Consider the following 20,160-nt stretch of genomic DNA (forward strand, 5'->3'; position numbering starts at 1 on the left):
AACACTTCACAAAGCCACTACCATAATGGCTCCCTTATTAACAGTTCCAACTAAAAGTCCATCCATTAAATAGGCATGAAGCCTGAAATACCCTTAGCGGCTGTCCCTCCAGGGCAGCCCTTAGACATGTTGATTATACACCCACTAGCTGTGTTATTGTGGATCTGCTCTTTGGCCAGAGGACTTCAATCTCAGTTTATTAAGCCAGTATCTTTCACAACCATTAAAATAACTTTAAAAAAATCAACCTTTTTTTGTCAGAAAAACAACAGATTTTCATGTTTTGCAGAGACAACTAAAGTGGCCCACTGGAAGTTTGCCCTCTTATGTTAACATATTTGAAACAGTATCATAAATGTAGACCTGCATCTTAGTAGAATACTACCATAAAGCCAGCAGGGGAGCACAAAATTGTCATCAATTCCATAGCCATGGTGGGTACAGGGGTTTCTCGATCTTCTCAGTGAGGAATTTGACTTCCCATTCCAAGCAAAAAGTAAGTACATAAGCTACAATTTGCCTTGAAAGCAGGCAATATTTGACAGCATTAAAGAGCATTTAGAGTTTCAGATAGATTCTCTCCAGAACCACCTCTAAATGGGGATTTAGGATGTAATCTATTTAAGTAATCAATTCAGTCTTTTTTTCAAATTAAATTTCTACAACTGAAGACAGCTGCATATATATTCTCACCCTGGAGGCTGTTTATATATCAATCAGCTTATTTTACACATTGGAAGAGATGTCAGTGTTTTTCCCTCATCTGTCCTTTCTGATGCTATTTGTCTTTGATTTTCCAGTGGTGAGCTTTTTGGACTGTGGTCTGAACAGGCTTTCATAGCACTGAATAAATAGCAGCTGAAGAATCATGACAGACATTTGCTAAACAGTTTCTTCTGAGCAATCAGTCTGGCAGCAAAAAGTCTTTTTAAAATATACCATTTGATGACAATCTACACTATAGGTTTCAGACTTGCATCTGAAGAAGTGAGGTTCTTACCCACGAAAGCTTATGCTCCCAATACTTCTGTTAGTCTTAAAGGTGCCACAGGACCCTCTGTTGCTTTTTACAGATTCAGACTAACACGGCTACCCCTCTGATACTATAGGTTTGTCTTCCCCTCCAAAATGAATCTCTCTCAACTGATGTGGAAAAACATCAGTTCAGTCAGTGAATGTGGTATCCCAGAGAAAAATGTGATTTACTGTTGTGTTCAATGAACAGTTTGTGTGAAGGAAAATACTTTCCAAAGATGTATGCGCTGAGGTGGTGTTGGAGTTCTACTTATCATCATGTGCATCTCCACCTTCCAATGCCTGCCCATGGTATTTCATTTTAGTTGTTTCAGGACAGAATCAGTTTCAAAAGGACCTTGATATATCTGCTTCCCTAGAAAGCTGCTTCTGAGCAAGTCAACTTCAGCAACAGACACACACACTAGCAAAAGCAACAACTTTCATTTTGCAACATGTATGACCTTTGGCCAGTCACTTCAACTATTGTGCCAGCTTCCTTATAATAGAGGTAATAGTGCTTATGTACCACATCTGCTTATGTACCACAAACCCATGAGGTTTAGTTCAATAAGTTCATAAAGTACTTTAAGATTCTCAGATGGAAGGAGCTAAAGACAAAGTTTAACATCACAACTAAAATATACCTTCTCTCACCCCTCCTCCCCAGTCAGTTTAGTTCAGTGTTTCCATTCTAGTCAATAACTTTCTGCGTATGGCTTTGCCATATGAATTCCTATGAATCAGGTGCTATTTGGGAAGGAAGGCTATTGATACAGCATCAGAAGACTAAGCTTCCTTTAAGTTCATTATACATTTAAAAAAAATCACTTGTAGATAAAGCATTCCTCTCCCCCCCCCCCCCACACACACACTTCCTAAAAGATTATTTTCTCTTGAAAGTGGGTGTTAAGCTGGTGTGCTAACAATTCTTTTTTGTGTAAGTCAAACTACTTCTAATCCATAACAAAACAGTAACAGAGGGAAAGGAGCTATAATTAATACTTATGTAAAGAGCCAAGTCACATGCCAGAGAAAGGTTGATGCTGTCTGGGACTATTTGGCTGGCACAAAATGCTCTAATGAGGAATTCATTACTAAGGAGACATCCAGATTTTTCTGTAAATTTGTGCTTATGACCCAATTAGACGGCTGACTGTTGTCTTTAAAGTATCTGTTTTGAGGGGATGCGTGACAAGCCAGTTAGTTGAGGGACTCTCAGTATTAAGTCTATTAATGAAAACTTTGCTTAACCAGGACATTGCTTAAAAGCATTAACTTTTCCCTAGGTACACATTTTCTCAAGCCAATGTGAGTGGACCTCAATCCTGCAGGGTGTTGAGCAGCCTCAGCTGCCAATGGAAATTAAAGTTACCCAGTACCTCATACGAGATGCTCAGCACTTGGCAGGACAGATCCTCTTAAATTGAAACCTATGTACCTAGATTGTGGTATAGGAAATTAATTGCTCAGATGAGCAGCTCATTTACATGCAGTGAGTAGGACTGTGGGGAACAGAGATATCACAAAAGGCATGGATTTGATTATTTTGGGGAGTTTCTGTATTTTCTTGGGAGGCATGCACACATATTCCAATGCATGGTTCCACCAGGTGGAAAGCAACTTCCTTACCAGACAATTCAGATTCTCTAAAGTTTGGCTATTCTTAGCACAGTAAGAATGCTTAAGCTATTTGGGGGATCCGGGGCGCTGAAGTGGTGCCAATTAAAATCCCTTGTGAGGCTCCTTCAGAATGTTCCTTGTGAGACAGAGATAATAGAAGCTATACCCCTACATGTCTAAATTTTAGGGCAGGTCTACACTATGGGGGCAAAGTCGATCTAAGCTACGCAATTTGAGTTACCTTAATAGCATAACTCAAGTCGACATAGCTTAGATCTCCTTACCGCAGGGTCCACACTACAGTATGCCGATGGGAGACACTCTCCTGTCGACTCCCCTTACTCTTCTCGTTCTGGTGGAGTACCGGATTCCATGGGAGAGCGATCTGCAGTCAATGTAGTGGGTCTTCACTAGACCTGCTAAATCGACCCCCAGTGGATCAATCGCTGCAGTGTCTGAAGCTTTTTATAAAAAGCTTTAGTCTTTTTCCCCCTCAAGGAGCTTCAAAGCATGTTAGGGGTTGAGGTGAATCTACAGGGGCCTTTGTCTGTCCATTCCATGATTGGCTCTAGCCCAGATTTGGCCAAGCCTTTTTGACATGGTCCGCACAGTCGCTTCTGAGGCTCTGCATTGCCAGTGGCTCAGGGCTGTTCTCATTAGGTCCTGCCCAGTTAGGTTTAATTTTCAGCAAACATTCCATTATTTCTGCTTTGTCCTGGGCTTGTCTTTGTCCCTGTCCCTGTTAATTACTAGCAGAAGCGCAGCAAGTGGAAGCAGGAGATTGAACATTTGGCTACTACTCTTAGGCCTGGTTGACATGCTGAAGACTGCACAAATAAAGCACTGAGGTGCTGAGTCTGCTTGAGGGTCACTGCAAAGTCACATGAAATTCCAGCCAGTGATCTCACCCTTCCACAAGCATCCAATTCACAAAATATAATCACTATTCAGCTCTCAAGACTGTTCTCACAGCACACTGTTAGAGGATAACCTGATCCAAAATGGCTAACACCTGCAGCCCTCCTCAGGCAAGTCTCCCAAGTTATGGGCTTGATTCTGTAGTGTTAAGCAGCCTCTACTCATGCTGGATTTCACTGAGGGCACCAGCAGTTTTTACCACTCTATACCATCAAGCTCTAATTCCCAGAAGTTTTGACTTGAGTAGGGACTGCAGGATTTGGCCCCAAGGATGTAGCACATTGTATACACAGATATGTCTGTACACTCCATCAAAATCACATTCCAGGCCCTCACGACTTCAACCAGCCAAACAGTAAAACACTGTTTCCACAAATGGCTGCTGCTTTTAGTGTTTTAAAATAAAAAGGTTAAGAAGAAATTTGAATTAAAAGTTTTATTCATTCAACATCTCACATTACAAATATTTAAAAATTATATGCATACTGGTATAAATAGTCATTTGCAAACTATTTAATAACATTAATTTTCCACTAGCACTTCAACAAATGAACTCTTTTAAAAAAAAAGTAACTTGTGTTATATAACTTAGAGTAGAACATACAAAAATATGAACTTAAATGTGAAAATTACTTTAATAAAAAATGAATTACCCTTATTTAAAATGCTATAATAAATACTACAACCTCCCCATACACAGTAAAAACTATATGGAAATTCAGCCAAGTAGTACAATTAACTGACATACTTAAATAACTTTTCCTTCTGATAATATGAGCAATACATTGGGGGAAAAACATATTAGGGATTAGTAAAAACTAGACACCCACTTGCTAAAAGTTTCACGTCCAAAAAATATAACAAAAAATCTGATGAAAATTATAAAAACTAATTATACTTTAAAATTTAAAAATATAAAAAATAAAACAGTTGAATACAATATTGTCCCAATTCTTACAATGCTATCAATCACAGTAGCTTTAAAATAAGATAATAAAATAAAGCAAATGACCAAACCTCTTATTCCTTTTTTTTAAAAATAATCTCAAATTTACATTAGTAGAAAGATTGATTTCTGATTCTTTTCTTTAGAAACACCAGCAAGAAAGAGGATTTACTAGAACAGTAGAAAATGACATTTTTAAATGTCTGCAATTAAAAACAAAGAATTACACTGCAAAGATCTTCCAGAAGTCTGAAATAAGTATTGCACATAACTTGAAGTTAACTTGCCACAATTCATCACATTCAAGTTTTAAATCACCTTTTAACAGAAGGTTTTAACTCTTCAAAAACAAAAGGGGTGAATTATCAAGTCTTTCCAACAGCATCCTTATAAAACGCTAGATTCATTCACTGCAAGTTTTAAATTTGCATTCTGCAGAGGTCTGTGTATGGAGAAGTATATACTATACCAAAAAGCACGGGGCAGTGGGGGGGGGGAGGGGGTCCTTTACATATAAAGTAATCAGAAACACTTTATTTTACACTGCAAAAATAACCATGTAATTACTCTGTAACTACATTGTAAATACATGGCCAGTGCCATGCTAGCGTGATAGAACTACAGGCTTAATCCTTTTGCAAACTGAAGTGATACCCTAAGATTTGTAAACGAATTGCATGTTAATTATGTTTGGAGTGACATGGTAACTCCAACTACAAATCCCATGTAATCGGAAGGACATGTAATCACTATCTAAGTACAGAGTAATATATGTAATTGTTTATGCCCTGTAAATTGAAGTGTAACCAAATAATCTGTAAACACGCTTGTCACACAATCACAAGTGAATATTAGTAGAATAACAATTTCTTACATTAGTCATGCATACTAACATTACATGCCTGCCACATAGCAGGCTTGCTTTTATTTCTTTAAATATAATTTAAAAGAGCAGACACCTTTCTGCATCAAACACCTAACATCAATTTGTTAATATTAAAAATGGCTAAACATTCACCAAAAACATCTGCATTTGTGTATAATTTTTAAAAACCTAGTAAGAAGCGGTAGACAATTTTGATGTTACTTTACTTTTAAATTTCTACACTACATTTATGCATTTAATTTTTGAGGGTCTAAAGACTGTCATTGGTCACTTTCATGCTTTTTTTCTTCTTTAATTCTCAACTTTACATATACTATTTCTTAAATTATACGTACACCAAATACATGGTGCTGGGCTAAGATGTTTAAGCAACATGCTTTCTTTTCTCTGCAGATTCTAAAATAGCATTGCCAGTGCACAACATCCATAATTCAAAATGTATGCAGAGCACTGAAATGTATAAAAAGCAGAATATAAGAAAATAAAATTTATTAAAATTATTTATATTAAAAAATGAAGTATATGAAGATCTCTCAGTAATAAAAGTACAAAAAGCTACTCTTTGCAATATGAAAAATTGAGGTATTGCATAAAGAGATATCCCGTCAGTGAAAAGTGTGCCTAAAAATGCTCACTGTTGGAAAAACAAGATATACAAAAGTAGTGCATAACAAATATACATTATGTGCATGACAAAATAAGTTAGCTACAAAAACACTGTACCGAAATTCAGCAGGTCATGTACAAAGGGAAAATTATTATTCAAAGCTAGTTCTCAAACAGTGTTATTTCTTGTAATGGTAACCCATCTCACCTGTTTACTGGGTAGGATCGGCACAATAGCACACCCCAAGCCATCTAATAAGCATTAAAAAAATTAAAAGGAACATTCCAACTATAATTATGGACTTCAGAGAAAAAAAAGTCCCTGACAATCTACACAAGAGCACTCTCCATTTGCATTACTGTTGTCAATATTTTCAGGGATTTCATTAAAAGCAGCTCCCTTTCTTTACTTGACTAGTAGACAGCAAATGTCTCCATTTTGACCTTTGGAACTTAATAAGGTATAGTTCATTAAAGCCTGTATTGAAAATAAAAACTGCTTCTCATAAAGATAATCTTGAGGGTTAGGGGGCTCACAGAGTAGATGTTTTCTGCAGCGCTGAGGCAAATCTTTGGTTTGAGAGAATCTAGGATGGTACCATGCCAGTCAGACAGTTTAGAAGATTGCCGTTGGATTGGTTTGTTTTGCACACTGCTACACAATCATTTTAAAAGTTGACCAGGGCATTAGTTAAAATCAAGTTTGGAAGTCTATGCCCCTTCCAGGGGATTAAGAGACTATTTCAAACAAAACCCCCACCTCACCCCTAAGCATTCAGTTATCATGTATTGTGTTAATGCTTCTCAAGCTGGAGTTTATTTATAATAAAGCATGCATTAACTTAGCAAAGTTGGCACTTCAGACACCTGTAATTCTTTATTTCCCCATGCTAAGTTCTGAAGAAAAGGATTCTTAGTTAGGATTCTCTCTACAGGAAGAGTAAGATAGGCATATGCCTCTTTGCACAGATTTACACACTTATTAGTTCAGCAAACAGTGCAAAACAGACTTAGACTACTTAGCTTTGTTCTATTTATGCTTTCTACCTTATAGCTAGCTAAGTTAGAGGATATTAAAACTGACTTTACATCCAAGAGTAAAACCAATTAGCAGCCAATTTTTAGTCTGTGATACAGTGGAATACCAGAACTTAGATAAAATCAGTGATATCCTTGAGGTATCTTATTTTTCATGTCAAAATGGAGAGCAAAGGCTGGCCCCTGATGAATGTTAGTATATTAGCATATAGAGTTATATATAACCATCAAAAATAAAATCTATACATTTGTCCTTCAGGAGAGGAAATGCCAGTTTACTAGTTGTTATTACTCTAGCTTTGGTAGGATTTCTAGGGCAGTAACCAGACAATTGAGTTCTCTCTCTTTTTAATGAAAAGTAATAAGTGCACTCCCCCCGCCCCACACTCCACTCAGTAGTAATTTTACCCAACTTTTATATTTGGGAACCTTTAAACGGTAATTGTTTTGATAAAATATACTAAGATCTGCCTATTTGATTAGTACTTTGGATGTGGTTGAAAGTTGGAGACATGGTGAGATATATCCTGTGCTAAAAATTCAGCCTCAAAACCCTTAACATAAGTAAAAATAATTGTTATAATGCTGCTTTAACCTTGCTCATGCATTTTTGTTGCTTTAAACATGCTCTTTCCTAGGCAGTTGCTAGTTTCTTTCATTGCTGTAAAATTTAACAGTAAGAAAAGGCCAAAAAAAAAAAAAAAAACAGGCTTCCCTTGGCGGGGCGAAGGAGGGGAGTGTCAGAACAGACTGATAGTGTTATTGTTGCATGGTTATTTTAATAAAAGTATTCTTATGTTTTTATTAACAATAATTTAATTAAAAAAACAAAATACTCTATTTCATTTCTCTTTTCTTAACATTTTTTTCTCTCCTCTATGAAAACGTTGCATGAAGTAAGTGTCCTCTTGATACCAAAGACAAGAGGATGTAACTTACGTGCAACATGTTATCAATACGAAAAGGAGTTCCCAATACAGTTTTCAATGACAAGATTCTACAAAATACCCATATTATAGGTCATTCTTTCATTATACTATTGTTAAATTACAGACTACTACAAAAGGACATGCTATCTTGAATAAGGGGGATTGTGGGGAGGGATCAGGATAACAGAAGAGTGCACTTATTTTGAGGCCTGCATATGAGCACTGCAGTAATCTTTTAGTTCCAGCGGAATGAAATATGTCTTGGGCGATCTCCTCCCTCCTTCACCAGGGGCTTGTGGAATTCCCTGCCAGCGCGTGAATGGATAGCAGCCCAGCAATATTCACAGTAATACTGCAGACAGGTAACATTAGCACAGAAAAATGGAGCAAATTTTCCACCACAACGGGCCCCCTGACATTCATCACACAGCTGATCATCCAAGACATATGGCTTAACTTCCACCTGCATTCAAAAAACAAGAAAGTTTACAATACTTAGTAGCTGTGCAGGTGATGCTCTCAATGTTTGCTGTTTTTGGTTGAGAGTCAGTTTAAGTAAAGAACTAGCTGCTGAAAATCAATGTTGCACAAGCAGATGTCAGCACATGGGTGAATCAACTTGTTTTATTCCAGAATGTGTGTGAACAGATTCATATTAAAATCAAAGGAGGATGCTGGGGATTTATTTTAAATATAGTTACAGGCATTATTGTTCACAAAATTTCCTTTCAGCCAGGAATGTAAATTATTTACACAACATTAAAATTGCAGCTTAAGCACTCAAACATTTGAAAAGTCCAAAGTCCATATTTCCACTTATTTGCAAGTTTCATTCACACCTTTAACAACAAATGCTACATTTAGTTTGTTTCGTTTTCCTTTGGTACTTCAACTTAGTCCAGTCAGCAGTAGGAGATGTAACTAATCTACTTGTTTACTATTAGTGAGACTAGAACTTGATAGATTACACAATACCAATGTACAACTGACATCAAGGACAAGATTCTGAGCAGTAATCTAGCCCTTATGTGCCACTCTAGCACAGGAAAAAAAAAAATGCAGAAAGCACACAGATCTTCCTAGCTAAGGATTCTCTTGCTATGGAAGAGTTCTGACTACTGTACATGTAGTTCCCATGCCCATCCCTATATATGGAACAAGGAGGGGTAGAGAAAGGACCATGGTCAGAGCAAGCTACACTTTTGCAATTCCCAGCTAAAGATGACCCACTGGGGACCCACCAGCTGGCATATTTTGTAGTAGCATAGAGAGGCTGCTCTAAAGTACACCGGGGACTGGGCCAAGATATAATAGGCCCCAGATTCAGGGAGCTGCATCCAGCTCTATTGTGGTTCCTCCTCTCACCTGCATCCAAAGGAAGCCAGACACCACTAAGAATTTAATCTATATCTAACTAGCCAGCAGAACTGCCAGTTTCATTTTGAGAAATTAGTACAAGTGAACACAGAGCCAACAAGTTCCCTTTCGAAGATGTGAAGGGAGGATGTGAACGGATGTCAACTATATTCTTGCCACCCTCATTGTTAGACACAGAAAGCTGGGGAAGAAAATCCTATTGACACTCTGTAGCTTCCTTTTTCTTAAGTGAAGGAGTAATGGGGAGAACCTTTCCAGGTTCCAAGAGGTGGTCATAAATATGCAGTCAGTGTTACTCAGTACTGTGTATCTGGAAGAAGATGAATGTTTTGATGCTCATCTTTGAAGTCTAGCAGTGCTTAGTTTTATTTAGTAACAATACCATTCAGAATTTATTTACCATTTGCACAAAGAGTTCTTCGAATGAATCCTCCCTGCATCTATTATCATCCCCCCCATTTCTTTTTAATCACAAATGGAGAAACTGAGGCAGAGGTGATCGACCTGATTGTAAAATCCTGATTCATAATAGCAAGGACTTACTCAGATGAACAGTCCCATGGGCTTCAGTTGGACTATTCACCCACATTCTCACTTATGCAAGCAGAGGTTGCATAACTGGGCCGTAAGTGATTTGTTCAAAACCATAGACGGAATCCATATCAGAACTAGTATTAGGAAAAAGGAGTTCCTGATTCCCAGTTCCATTCTCAAATCACTGAAAGACTATCACCTGTCTGCACAGACTTTGAGCCCAGAGTGGAAGTAAAATTATAAGAGCAGTTCTGTCATCCAACAGTAGTGAGAGACTGCTGGAGTTTTAGAGAAAGTTTTTCAAAGAGAAAATGAGAGACTACCCAATTGCAGAAAGAAAAACTGGAGATGTAGCACTAAATGGAGCAAAGAGTGGCAGTAATGACCTGAAAGTCTGTTTCATTTATAGTCCAGAACACTGAAGCCTTTCAGATGACCAAACTGGGTTTCTTACACATTAAGCAGAGACAACAGGCAGAGGTGCACACAGTGTTGATACAACTGGCACACTAATTTCAGGTATATTAGAATGAGGACAACTGTGCTCCTTCTTTAATTGTCTCCTTTAAAAAGTTAACTTGACAGGACAAAATACTAAAAACTGCTAAGGCAGGTGGGGAGGGGTTGTTATGAGGCTATACCAGAATATTTACAGTATGCTGTACAGTGCACTCCTATGATGCTCCTATGGGAACATTCCCAAAATTTCCTGCCTCAGCAGTCACCTACTGGGGTCAGGAAGGGATTTTTCTCCCCTCAACGTATTTTTGCTGTGGTTGGGTGGGGTGATTTTTTTTTGGTTCTCCTTCCTCTGAAGCACCAGAGATGGTCACCGTTGGAGATGGACACTGGATGGGGTAGGTCAGTGCTCTGAGGCGGCATCGAGCAGTCTCTCTCAGGTGCTTGGCTAGCTGGTTCTAGCTCACATGTTGGGTCAGGAAGGAATTTGCCCCAGATCAGATTCAAAGTGACCTTAGAGGGATTTTGCCTTCCCTTGACGCATGGGCTGCCAGGATTATATCTCTCTCTGTCACTTACCCCTGCAATGGTAGGGAATTCTCTGGCACTGGTGCATCTCTCAGACCTTCCTATTCTCTGCCTGTAGTATATAACCAGTCTAGTCTCCTGTGGGCTGTAACACTTCCGTCTAATTTCAGTTTCTGAGTTTAGTATGCAGGTGCTGAGTGGTGTTAGTGGCTGAAGTTATACAGGTCAGACTCAATGATCTGGTGGTCCCTTCTGGCCTCTGACTATTTACATACATACATACACACACACACACACACACACCCCCAGCAACAGATTCTACCCATCCTTTATGCTGGTGCACAGTGGAGGTGGGGAAAGAACAAGAACTGCTCCCTCTCTGAAGAATGCTTCAGTCCATCCCTCTGCCCCAGCCTTTAGAGTCAGACAGCCTCGCAGTGGGAGTATTCTCTACCCTTCTGAAGGGGTATAGCACCTGGCATGACCCCCCCCCCATGTGCCAGGGAGTTCAAGGAGACTTTTTTCCTCTAGGTTACCTCCCAGTGCACCATGGACTGTGCTTGCATGGCACAATTTAAATCTAAGCATGCAGTAAAAGTCTGTATGTAACATTTATAGTCTTCATAATGAAACACTGATATTTACATGGAAACAATACATTTCTAGACAAGACACTGAACAAACAAAATGTGCTTTAGCCCTTACCCGTTTATCTATCTCTCCATGCTGCAGCTGAACAAAGCGGGCACTGATAGCAGCTATGTAACTTTGTTGATTAGAAAATGCAACCCGCCCAGCTCCTTTTGGGTATTTCAGCTCAGGATCTGTGTCAATTCCAGCATAGCATACCCCTCCATACAGCCGGTCCATTATCATTGCAAGCTCCACTAAAGCAGAAAAACACTCAGTTAGGTAGATTTTTACTTTCTAAATCCCCTTTCTGCCATTCTAAGCATTGAATATGCACATTTGTACTCCTGTCTCTAGTTACAGTTACACAGCATCAGCAATACTTACATTTTTCAAACACTAATATAGGTCTATATGCTACTGTAGCGAGGTGGTGGGATACCCCACAGCCCCGCTGAGGGACGAACCTCCCCTAACACCAACGTGGGTGGAGCCACTGGGTCCTGCGCCCGCCCCATAGAAGTCATGGCGCAGACCTGGAAGCATAAGAGCCCGCCTGCAGAGCTCAATTGAGAACCAGCCGCTGGAGAGACCAGACGTCTGTGGCCGTGCTCCCACTTGGGAGATGGCAGCAGGCCGCAGCCGGCCGAGCCTGCCCCGTGCCAGCTACCCCAAGGAGGACTGGCCGAGCCTGCCCCATGCCAGCTACCCCGAGGAGAACTGGCTGAGCCTGCCCCGTGCCAGCTCCCCCAAGGAGCAGCCGAGCCTTCCCTTCACCACCTACCCGGAGGAACAGATGCTGCTGGAGACCGCCGAGGACCAGGTACCCTACGAGGGGGAGTGTGGAAGTAGCCTGGGGGCAGCCAAGTCCAGTCTGGCTGCAACACTGCCAGAGCCTGTGTGTGTTGCGGCCAGGATCCCCACTGACAGCAGAGAGTTTCCGCCGCTGCTAGGGCCCTAGGCTGGGACGCAGTGGAGTGGGAGGGCCTGCGTCCCCCCTGCCACCCACCCCTTGGGTGGCAGACTCCCCCTTTCCCTAGCCTGGAGAGACTGGGACCTCTTGCTTATTGACTCAGCCCCTGCTTAAGGACCTGAGTTCCTGATTGTTTGGTTGCTGCCCTGCCCTGACCTAGGGCCTGGGCGTCTGTATAGAACTATCGGCTCAGCCCCGGCCTAAAGGGCCTGAGCCCCTAACAGTGGGTTTGCTGTCCCCCACTACCGCAGGACCAGGACTGACAGTGAACGAGAGCGAGTGGCGGGATACCTCACTGCCCTGCTGAGGGACGAACCGCGGCCAAGCCCCATTACAGCTACATATATAATATATGTTTTTCTCCTGAAATGTCCTGCTGAAATAATTCCCAGTGTTCTCCCAAAGCAATAAGGCTGATTGCATAACATGCCAAAGGCTGCAACACATATACTATACCTGCTCGTAATGGCCGAGGAACACCTCCAACAAAAATAGTTTTTCGTGGATCAAGAGGCTGCGAACCATCCATCACGAAGTCACTATCACTGAGATTCCAAGGCCTGATCTGAACCTATGGCCAGAAAACAAACTTTTTTACTGTTCTTAATTCAGATTAAGAGTTGAGGTAAGTATTTTAGCAATATCAACTGTCAGTTACAATGTAGCCTCCCTGATGGTAAAAACTTTAAAAAACTTTATACTTTGAACTCACTTTCAAACTGTATATCAACTACCAATTAGGAGTTAATGCCAATATGCTCTATTAATGGTGACCTAAGCAGATCAGATTTCACCTTGTTATTTAACTGGTATGAGATATACAAGTTCTTCCTGTTAATGTGATGCATTATCACAATCCAATCATGCTATATAAACTTTATAAATACACATGTATCCACGATGTGTGTTGTTCTGACAAAGTAAGCTGTACTGTAGACATCAGGCTAATCACTATCACAGTAACACAGGTTCCAGCATGCAAGGCTATGCAGTGTTTATTTACTAAGCAACAATGTCTGCCGACAGAGGGTCTTGACCCAGAGCCCTCTGAAATGAGTGAGAGTCACTAGGCTTTGGATCAGGCCCATAGTCACTGCAGTACCAGTACATAATGCATAACCATACCATCCTCTTAGGACACTAATCTGTTTCACTGAAGTCAGCAAATATGCAGAACATCTGCAGTGCTCAATTTATAGCCTTATTTTATACCAACTCTAAAGTACTTGAAAATGTTACCTACTGGTTTGTCTTTGATAGTGGGGCTGGAGACACAAAGGTAGAGTTTTCCATCCTCTTCAATACATGCATCAATCAGAGCCTGTACAGAACTTTCGTCTTGAAACAGCAAGAACGCATATCCTAGGTAAGAGAACAAGATGACTTGCAAGATTCCTGATGAGATTCTCAAGAGATTTAGTTTTCTATAGTTTATAATATTCAGTGTCATTATTTAGGGCCAGACTATGCGCTGATCCCACGTGATTACACAGCAACATAAGAGATTAACAGTAAAACACCCCCCAACACACACAAACGCTCCCCTGTGCAGTCTCCCAGCATGCCTCCAAAAGCAGGAGGGAAAACAAGAGCTATGTGCTCAGTACTCTCTTCTCCACTGGTGGGGAGGAAGCAAGCAAAGAAGTGGAAACGGATAGAGCCTTGGCTCCATCCTGCCAGCACAGGCGAGTTGTGAATATGAGGTACAATTTCTTCCATGGGCTGCTTAGCTCTGCATTCCCCTTACACAGTACTAGTCTTTAACATTTTGCATATGATGTAGTAAATAAGAGGTCAGGCAGAGTAAAGAATAGAAAAATGAAAGGAAGGAGGCACAGAGAAAGAAAGGGGAGTCAGACAGGAAGTGAAATAAGAGTAATTATTTTAAATGTGTATTATCATGCACTGCTCTGCAGTCCACCTACTTGCAACATCCTGCAGGATTTGAGTTACAGCATGATTTTAGGGAATATTTTCAGCATGGTATGGGGGGCAGTGAACATGAAGATCTTTTACATAATGAAAATTACACTTCAAATCCTCACACTGAAAAATAGTGTCACTGGTTCTGCAATGGTTCTTAAAATAATGTTAAGATCATGATCGTTACCTTTAGGAGGAAAATAGGATTTGCTTTCTGCCTTGTGTGGCCAATCCACAATCAAAGGACCAAAGCGACGAAAGCTAGCCGTGATCTCATCTGAGGGATGAGGAACAGAGGGATAAAAAGGAGCATGAATAGAAGTTAAAATTCACTGAACATAAAACCCACTGAACATAAAACCCTGGAGAATCTGGATTTCAGGTAATATTTTTCCTAACCTATAAACAAATATCAGACCACTGAAAACATTTACTGAGGGAAGGGGACTCTTCATGACAAGTCAGAACATACATTAAATAGTGAGGAAAACAGTTCAAAGATCAAGGTTTTGTCTCTTTATTAATGGTTACAAATAAAGGCTTGCAGCCCACTAAGTCACAGGAACGAAATCAATTAATCTAAATAGCTACCATATCCTAGCTTTAGGCATTCTCCAACATAAAGAGTTCAAAGTCCGAATCCTTGACTGACTGCTTAGCAGTTAATTCTGCCAATCTGCCTTGCAATCACAAACGGTTTGGAGAAAAGAAAAGGGAATATCAAGGCCCAGTCAAGCCTGTTCACATCACATGCTTGTGCCACATCTGTCTGCATTATCTGAGTTTGACCTCAGACTAACTTACAGTAATGCTTGCAGAATGCAGTTATGTAATAGCTATTGGAAAGAATGCAGAGAACACATACACTACTGTAACAGGAAGCAACTGCAGCACCCATTTCAAATCCTCCTTCCACTTCAATATTCCGCTAAGATAATTTAGGATTTGCTAGTCCTTTAAAGATGTTCCATTAATTATGGCATTGTTCTTTTTGAGCTTGGGTAATTTTTCTCCCCTCATTAGAACAGTTGCTAGTAATAAGAAGCTTCTGAACAAGAAACACCTGTGTACAAAGCTCAAGTAGGGATAAAATTTCCTATTACCGAAGAGGCATCTGCAAGGTTTAAGTAGACTATGTTAGCACCTAGGTGCTACAATATATTAAAAATACCTAGACAAATGTTTTCCCAGTGTTTTGTCATTCATCCCTTCATCACACTAAACAATTTTTTCCATAGCAATTACAAGGTAACTTCTTGGATTCCCCCCATTTTCTATTCTTTTATTGATCTCTTCCCTCAAAGACATTAAAACAATCTTCCCTCACTGGGGGCTTCTCCCGCTGACATAGCACTGTGCACACTACCACTTATGCTGACGTAATTTATGTTGCTCAGGGGGGTGGTTTTTTCACACCCCTGAGCAACACAAGTTTTGCAGACATAAGTGATAGTGTAGCTATGGCCTTAGTGCTGCTGCATATCATGGGTGTTTCTTTACACAAACACTGCAGTGTCCCTCAACCCCCAATATTCATGTTGAATTCATCAAACACTCTTGGCTTCTCACCAAAATTAAGTGCCTCTGGATTGATTCCTGACTCAGTTCTTACCATCCACTGTGGTGACAGGTTACCACTGGACATAACCACTGTCAAAAGCTGGCACAGAATAGAGCAACACTTTACATATGGAGCTGAATGAAGAGCCAAAACCTAAGATTGTACAAACCTAATAGAACTACTGGTAATATTACTCCTACTCTTAAGTTTCTGAAGTCCATTAGAAGAATATTTTAAAATGGGTTTCATGAGGAAGAGGGATAACTTAGTTCCTTATCTTCCAGCTGTTTTTCAGTTTGAACATATAATTCAAGTGATTTAATATTTAAATACCAATTCAATATTGCATATTTTCACGTTTAAAAAAAATCTCACATGGGATTTTTTTTGCGTTTTGTCAGAATGGCAGTGAAAGTGTTCTTAAAAAGAACAACAACATGTGCTAGGTCATCATCCGAGGCTACCATAACATGAAATGTATGGCAGAAGGTGGGTAAAACAGAGCAGGAGACATACAATTCTCCCCCAAGGAGTTCAGTCACAAATTTAATTGACACTTTTTTTAACGAGCATCATCAGCATGGAAGCATGTCTTCTAGAATGGTGGCTGAAGCACAAAGGGGCATACAAACGTTTAGCATATCTGGCACATAAATACCTTGCAATGCCTGCTACAAAAGTACATTCGAACCCCTGTTCTCACTTTCTTTTGACAATGTAAATAAGAAGCGGGCAGCATTATTTCCCATAAAAGTAAACAAACTTATTTGTCTTAATGATTGGCTGAACAAGAAGTAGGACTGAGTGGACTTATAAGATCTAAAGTTTTACACAATTTTGTTTTTGAGTTCAATTATGTAACAAAAAAATCTACTTTTGTAAATTGCGCTTTCACAATAAGGAGATTGCACTACAGTACTTGTATGAGGGGAATTGAAAATTAGTATTTTTCGTTATTTTTACAGTGCAAATATTTGTAATAAAATAATATAAAGTTAGCACTACACTTTGTATTCTGTGTTGTAATTAAAATCAATATATTTGAAAATGTAGAAAAACATCCAAAACGTTTAATAAATTTCAACTGGTATTCTAATATTTTTTAACAGTGCGATTAAAACTGCAATTAATCTAGATTAATTTTTTTCACTTGTGATTAATTTTTTGAGTTAATCATGTGAGTTAACTGCGATTAATCTACAGCCCTAATAGAAACCAATTTATTTCTGTCACAAGATTTGTATTTTCTCAGTGTTGAAAGTTTTTGGATCTAGATTAGATACAACAGCCTTAAGCATTTGAGGCATTGCATCCATCTGTCAAGACCACAGCTGCTGACCAAAGAACATTTCTATGATAATCTCATAAACATGAAGGTCTTAGCATGGCCAGCTCCCTAAAACAGATCTGCCTCTTCTTATGGTCTAGGTCTGGGCTATATACAATTAAAAGGAGGGGCTGGCGAAAGAACAGATTTATCACAAAACGTTATAGCACATTAAGTCCTCATTCTCAAATTCAGAACCAAAGTACTATTCTTTTTAAAGAGCTCATATTTTTATCTTTCAGTAACAAAGCAGTTGTAGAGACAGGGCTAATGGGAACAGCAGGTGTTCAGTGCCGCTCAGGATCTGGCCAACAATTTGTAAAAAAAAAAAAAAAAGACTCCTATTATAATCATTCTTTAGCTTGTTAACAACAGGGTCCATTCTATAGTTTATCATTAAGTCAACATGAGTTGTTCTGACTGAGCTTGTTTCTGAAAATACCTTCATCGATATCTGGTGGCAGTCCACCTACGAACACCTTGCGGGAATACCGTTCCACTCTTTCTCCATTTTGGTGAGAGAAGCAGTGTGGTGATCCTAAGCCACTATGAAGAGTCTGATCCCCACGCCCATCATCCAAGAACCCGTCTTCCATTGGAAACAGTGAAGACTGACCTAAAAAAAAAAAAAAGAAGGGAAAAAACCCCATACTAATAGGACAAAGAACATACCATTTAAATATTAAAGAAATAATGTTCAATATTAGCAGTACATCTTCTCGTACTCTTCCCCTTTAATGAGTAATGGGAAGACTAAAAACATGATCATTTTGATATTCTGCTTATTTCATTTAACCTTACCATTTCTAGTTCTACAACAATCCAAACACCTTGTTAATTATACAGCTACAGAAAGAGGCAGTATCTTTTATTAGAGAAATTTTATAACAAAACAAACAGCATTTTAAAAAGGTCCTGAAAATCCACAATCTTTCCATAGCTAGAACTCATCTTAGCTCATTTTTGAGAAGTTTTGTAATTGCTATTGCCTAATTCTGCTGCCTGTTTTTTATGTAAGTCATATTTTGAAAAGACTTGCCACAGAAAGAAACATTATATAACCATAATAACTACTTTGTAGGGACTGTCCTGATTGTATATACATAACTAAAAATCTAGGACGCATACCATTTCTCAAACAACAACTTCTTACATGCACAAGGTAATTTCACAGTACAGATGAAAAAAGGATTCCCACACCAGCTAAATGCATTAATCTTTTAGGTCACTCAATATCAAAACACTTAAAACACAAACCATCCATTTGTAGATAACAAAAACACTGATAAAAGCAGTAAGACCCACTGTAATTTCCTGTGAATAATGACTGAAGACTCATTTAAGTAACGTGTCATTCTTGGAGCAGATCAACTTTACTGAGATATTGTACAAGAAGATTCATTCATTAACTCGTTTTCTAACATGTTGCAAGCATTCTTCCTCTATTGAGACAGTCACATGTCCTTTTGCTTTAACTTTTTTTACATATTCCTTTACGAAAGATCTTTGACTTATAGTTGTCTAACACAATACATATGAATGCACACAAACTGATCCCTGCAGTGATATTACTCCTTATTACAAGATACAATAACTAGAGTCACAACATATGTGGCCAGTCCTCCACTAACACACACAATGGAAAAAACAAGCGAATAGATGTGAGGTATGTTAAGGCTTCTAGAATAATTTTTCATTTGTCTACAGTTTGCTATATGGGGATGATATTTCAGAATTCACTACAATCTATAAAAATGGTTATCAGTGGGATTAATTTATCTTCTTTTGTTATCCTTCATTTGCAATGTCAAATAGGTTACATACATTTACTTGATTTTAAAATTAAATCAAATTATAAGAGACTGCAGATTTGACCACCTCTGAAATTCAGACATTTTCTAGGCAAAGTCAAAGTCTAACAGAGATCACACTTCACCAATTTTCTTCCTTAATCTATGGAATTAATATATTCAGAAAATTAAAGAACTCAATACTGACCCAGTCTTAGTTTCAGTATTCAACAATCTATTTTTTTAAATGTCTTTTACTCAAGGAACCATTTGAAAACTGACAAAATGGAATCACACCCACTTTTATGATTAAGTTTCTACCATTATAGCTTTCAAGGCTTTACAGTGGTTTTTTCCTTATCTTTTGCATTATCCATTTTCATTTGTCTTGTCTATTAAGACCCAAATCCTGTAGACAATTATGCATGAGAGTAACTTTGGATATCTAGGTAGTCATGATGAACACAACCACAAACCAATATGCATAAACTTACTCAGTATGCATGTTTACAGGATCCAAGCCTTTGATTATAAATCCAATGGGACGGGGCCTATATTCAGGGCCCAACACAACTGTCAGCACTCAAATACAAGTAATAATAGGAATCACTTCTACAGAGCTGTCATTCATAAACAAACACAGGAGGAAAACAGCAGCATTTTAGCTCTCCCAAGTAGTAATTCATGTAGATGACACTTAGCTATAGGATTATGCACAGCTCAATCTAGGTAGTACTATTCTGGGGAGATATTTCATTCCGTTAAAATGTTTACCACAGCATGCAGACAAACTAGTAAGTCATCTTGGGTTAAAGTGATGGTTTCAAATCTTATCTTTTTAGGTTGCTTTCTAATAACAGCTTAGTGCTATGTGCGCCATGAGACATTGTCAACATTAGAAAATTAAAGAGGAATATTGTTACCTCGCCTTCTCCCATATGTCCTTGCTGCATGTTAAATGAGAAAGAAAACAGCCTTTCAAACATTGTTAAGGACCAAAAGATTCTCCTTTATACTAGCTTAGTGGTTCTCAAGCCTTTCCATACTGCAGACCACTTAAAATAGTGTCCACAAGATTATACACACACACAATCCCAT

General features: G+C 39.0%; 1 protein-coding gene across 6 annotated transcripts in view; it reads right to left on the reverse strand.

Moving 5' to 3' along the window:
* Positions 1-3,976: 3,976 nt before the first annotated feature.
* Positions 3,977-20,160, reverse strand: part of CPEB4 (cytoplasmic polyadenylation element binding protein 4) — a 65,613-nt gene continuing 49,429 nt past the window's right edge. For 4 of the 6 annotated variants that reach the window (XM_054038280.1, XM_054038281.1, XM_054038278.1 and 1 more), the window contains 7 exons: positions 19,986-20,009; positions 17,715-17,888; positions 14,572-14,661; positions 13,705-13,823; positions 12,918-13,032; positions 11,564-11,745; positions 3,977-8,423 (listed from right to left, as the gene is read on the reverse strand). In XM_054038280.1, the coding sequence (XP_053894255.1) occupies positions 8,196-8,423; positions 11,564-11,745; positions 12,918-13,032; positions 13,705-13,823; positions 14,572-14,661; positions 17,715-17,888; positions 19,986-20,009 (932 nt within the window). In that variant the 3' untranslated portion in view covers positions 3,977-8,195. The remainder of the gene's footprint in view (positions 8,424-11,563; positions 11,746-12,917; positions 13,033-13,704; positions 13,824-14,571; positions 14,662-17,714; positions 17,889-19,985; positions 20,010-20,160) is intronic. The other 2 variants (XM_054038279.1, XM_054038284.1) reach the window with 1 other exon arrangement.

Source organism: Malaclemys terrapin, chromosome 8 (genome assembly GCF_027887155.1).
Source record: "Malaclemys terrapin pileata isolate rMalTer1 chromosome 8, rMalTer1.hap1, whole genome shotgun sequence".
Lineage (NCBI taxonomy): Eukaryota > Metazoa > Chordata > Testudines > Emydidae > Malaclemys > Malaclemys terrapin.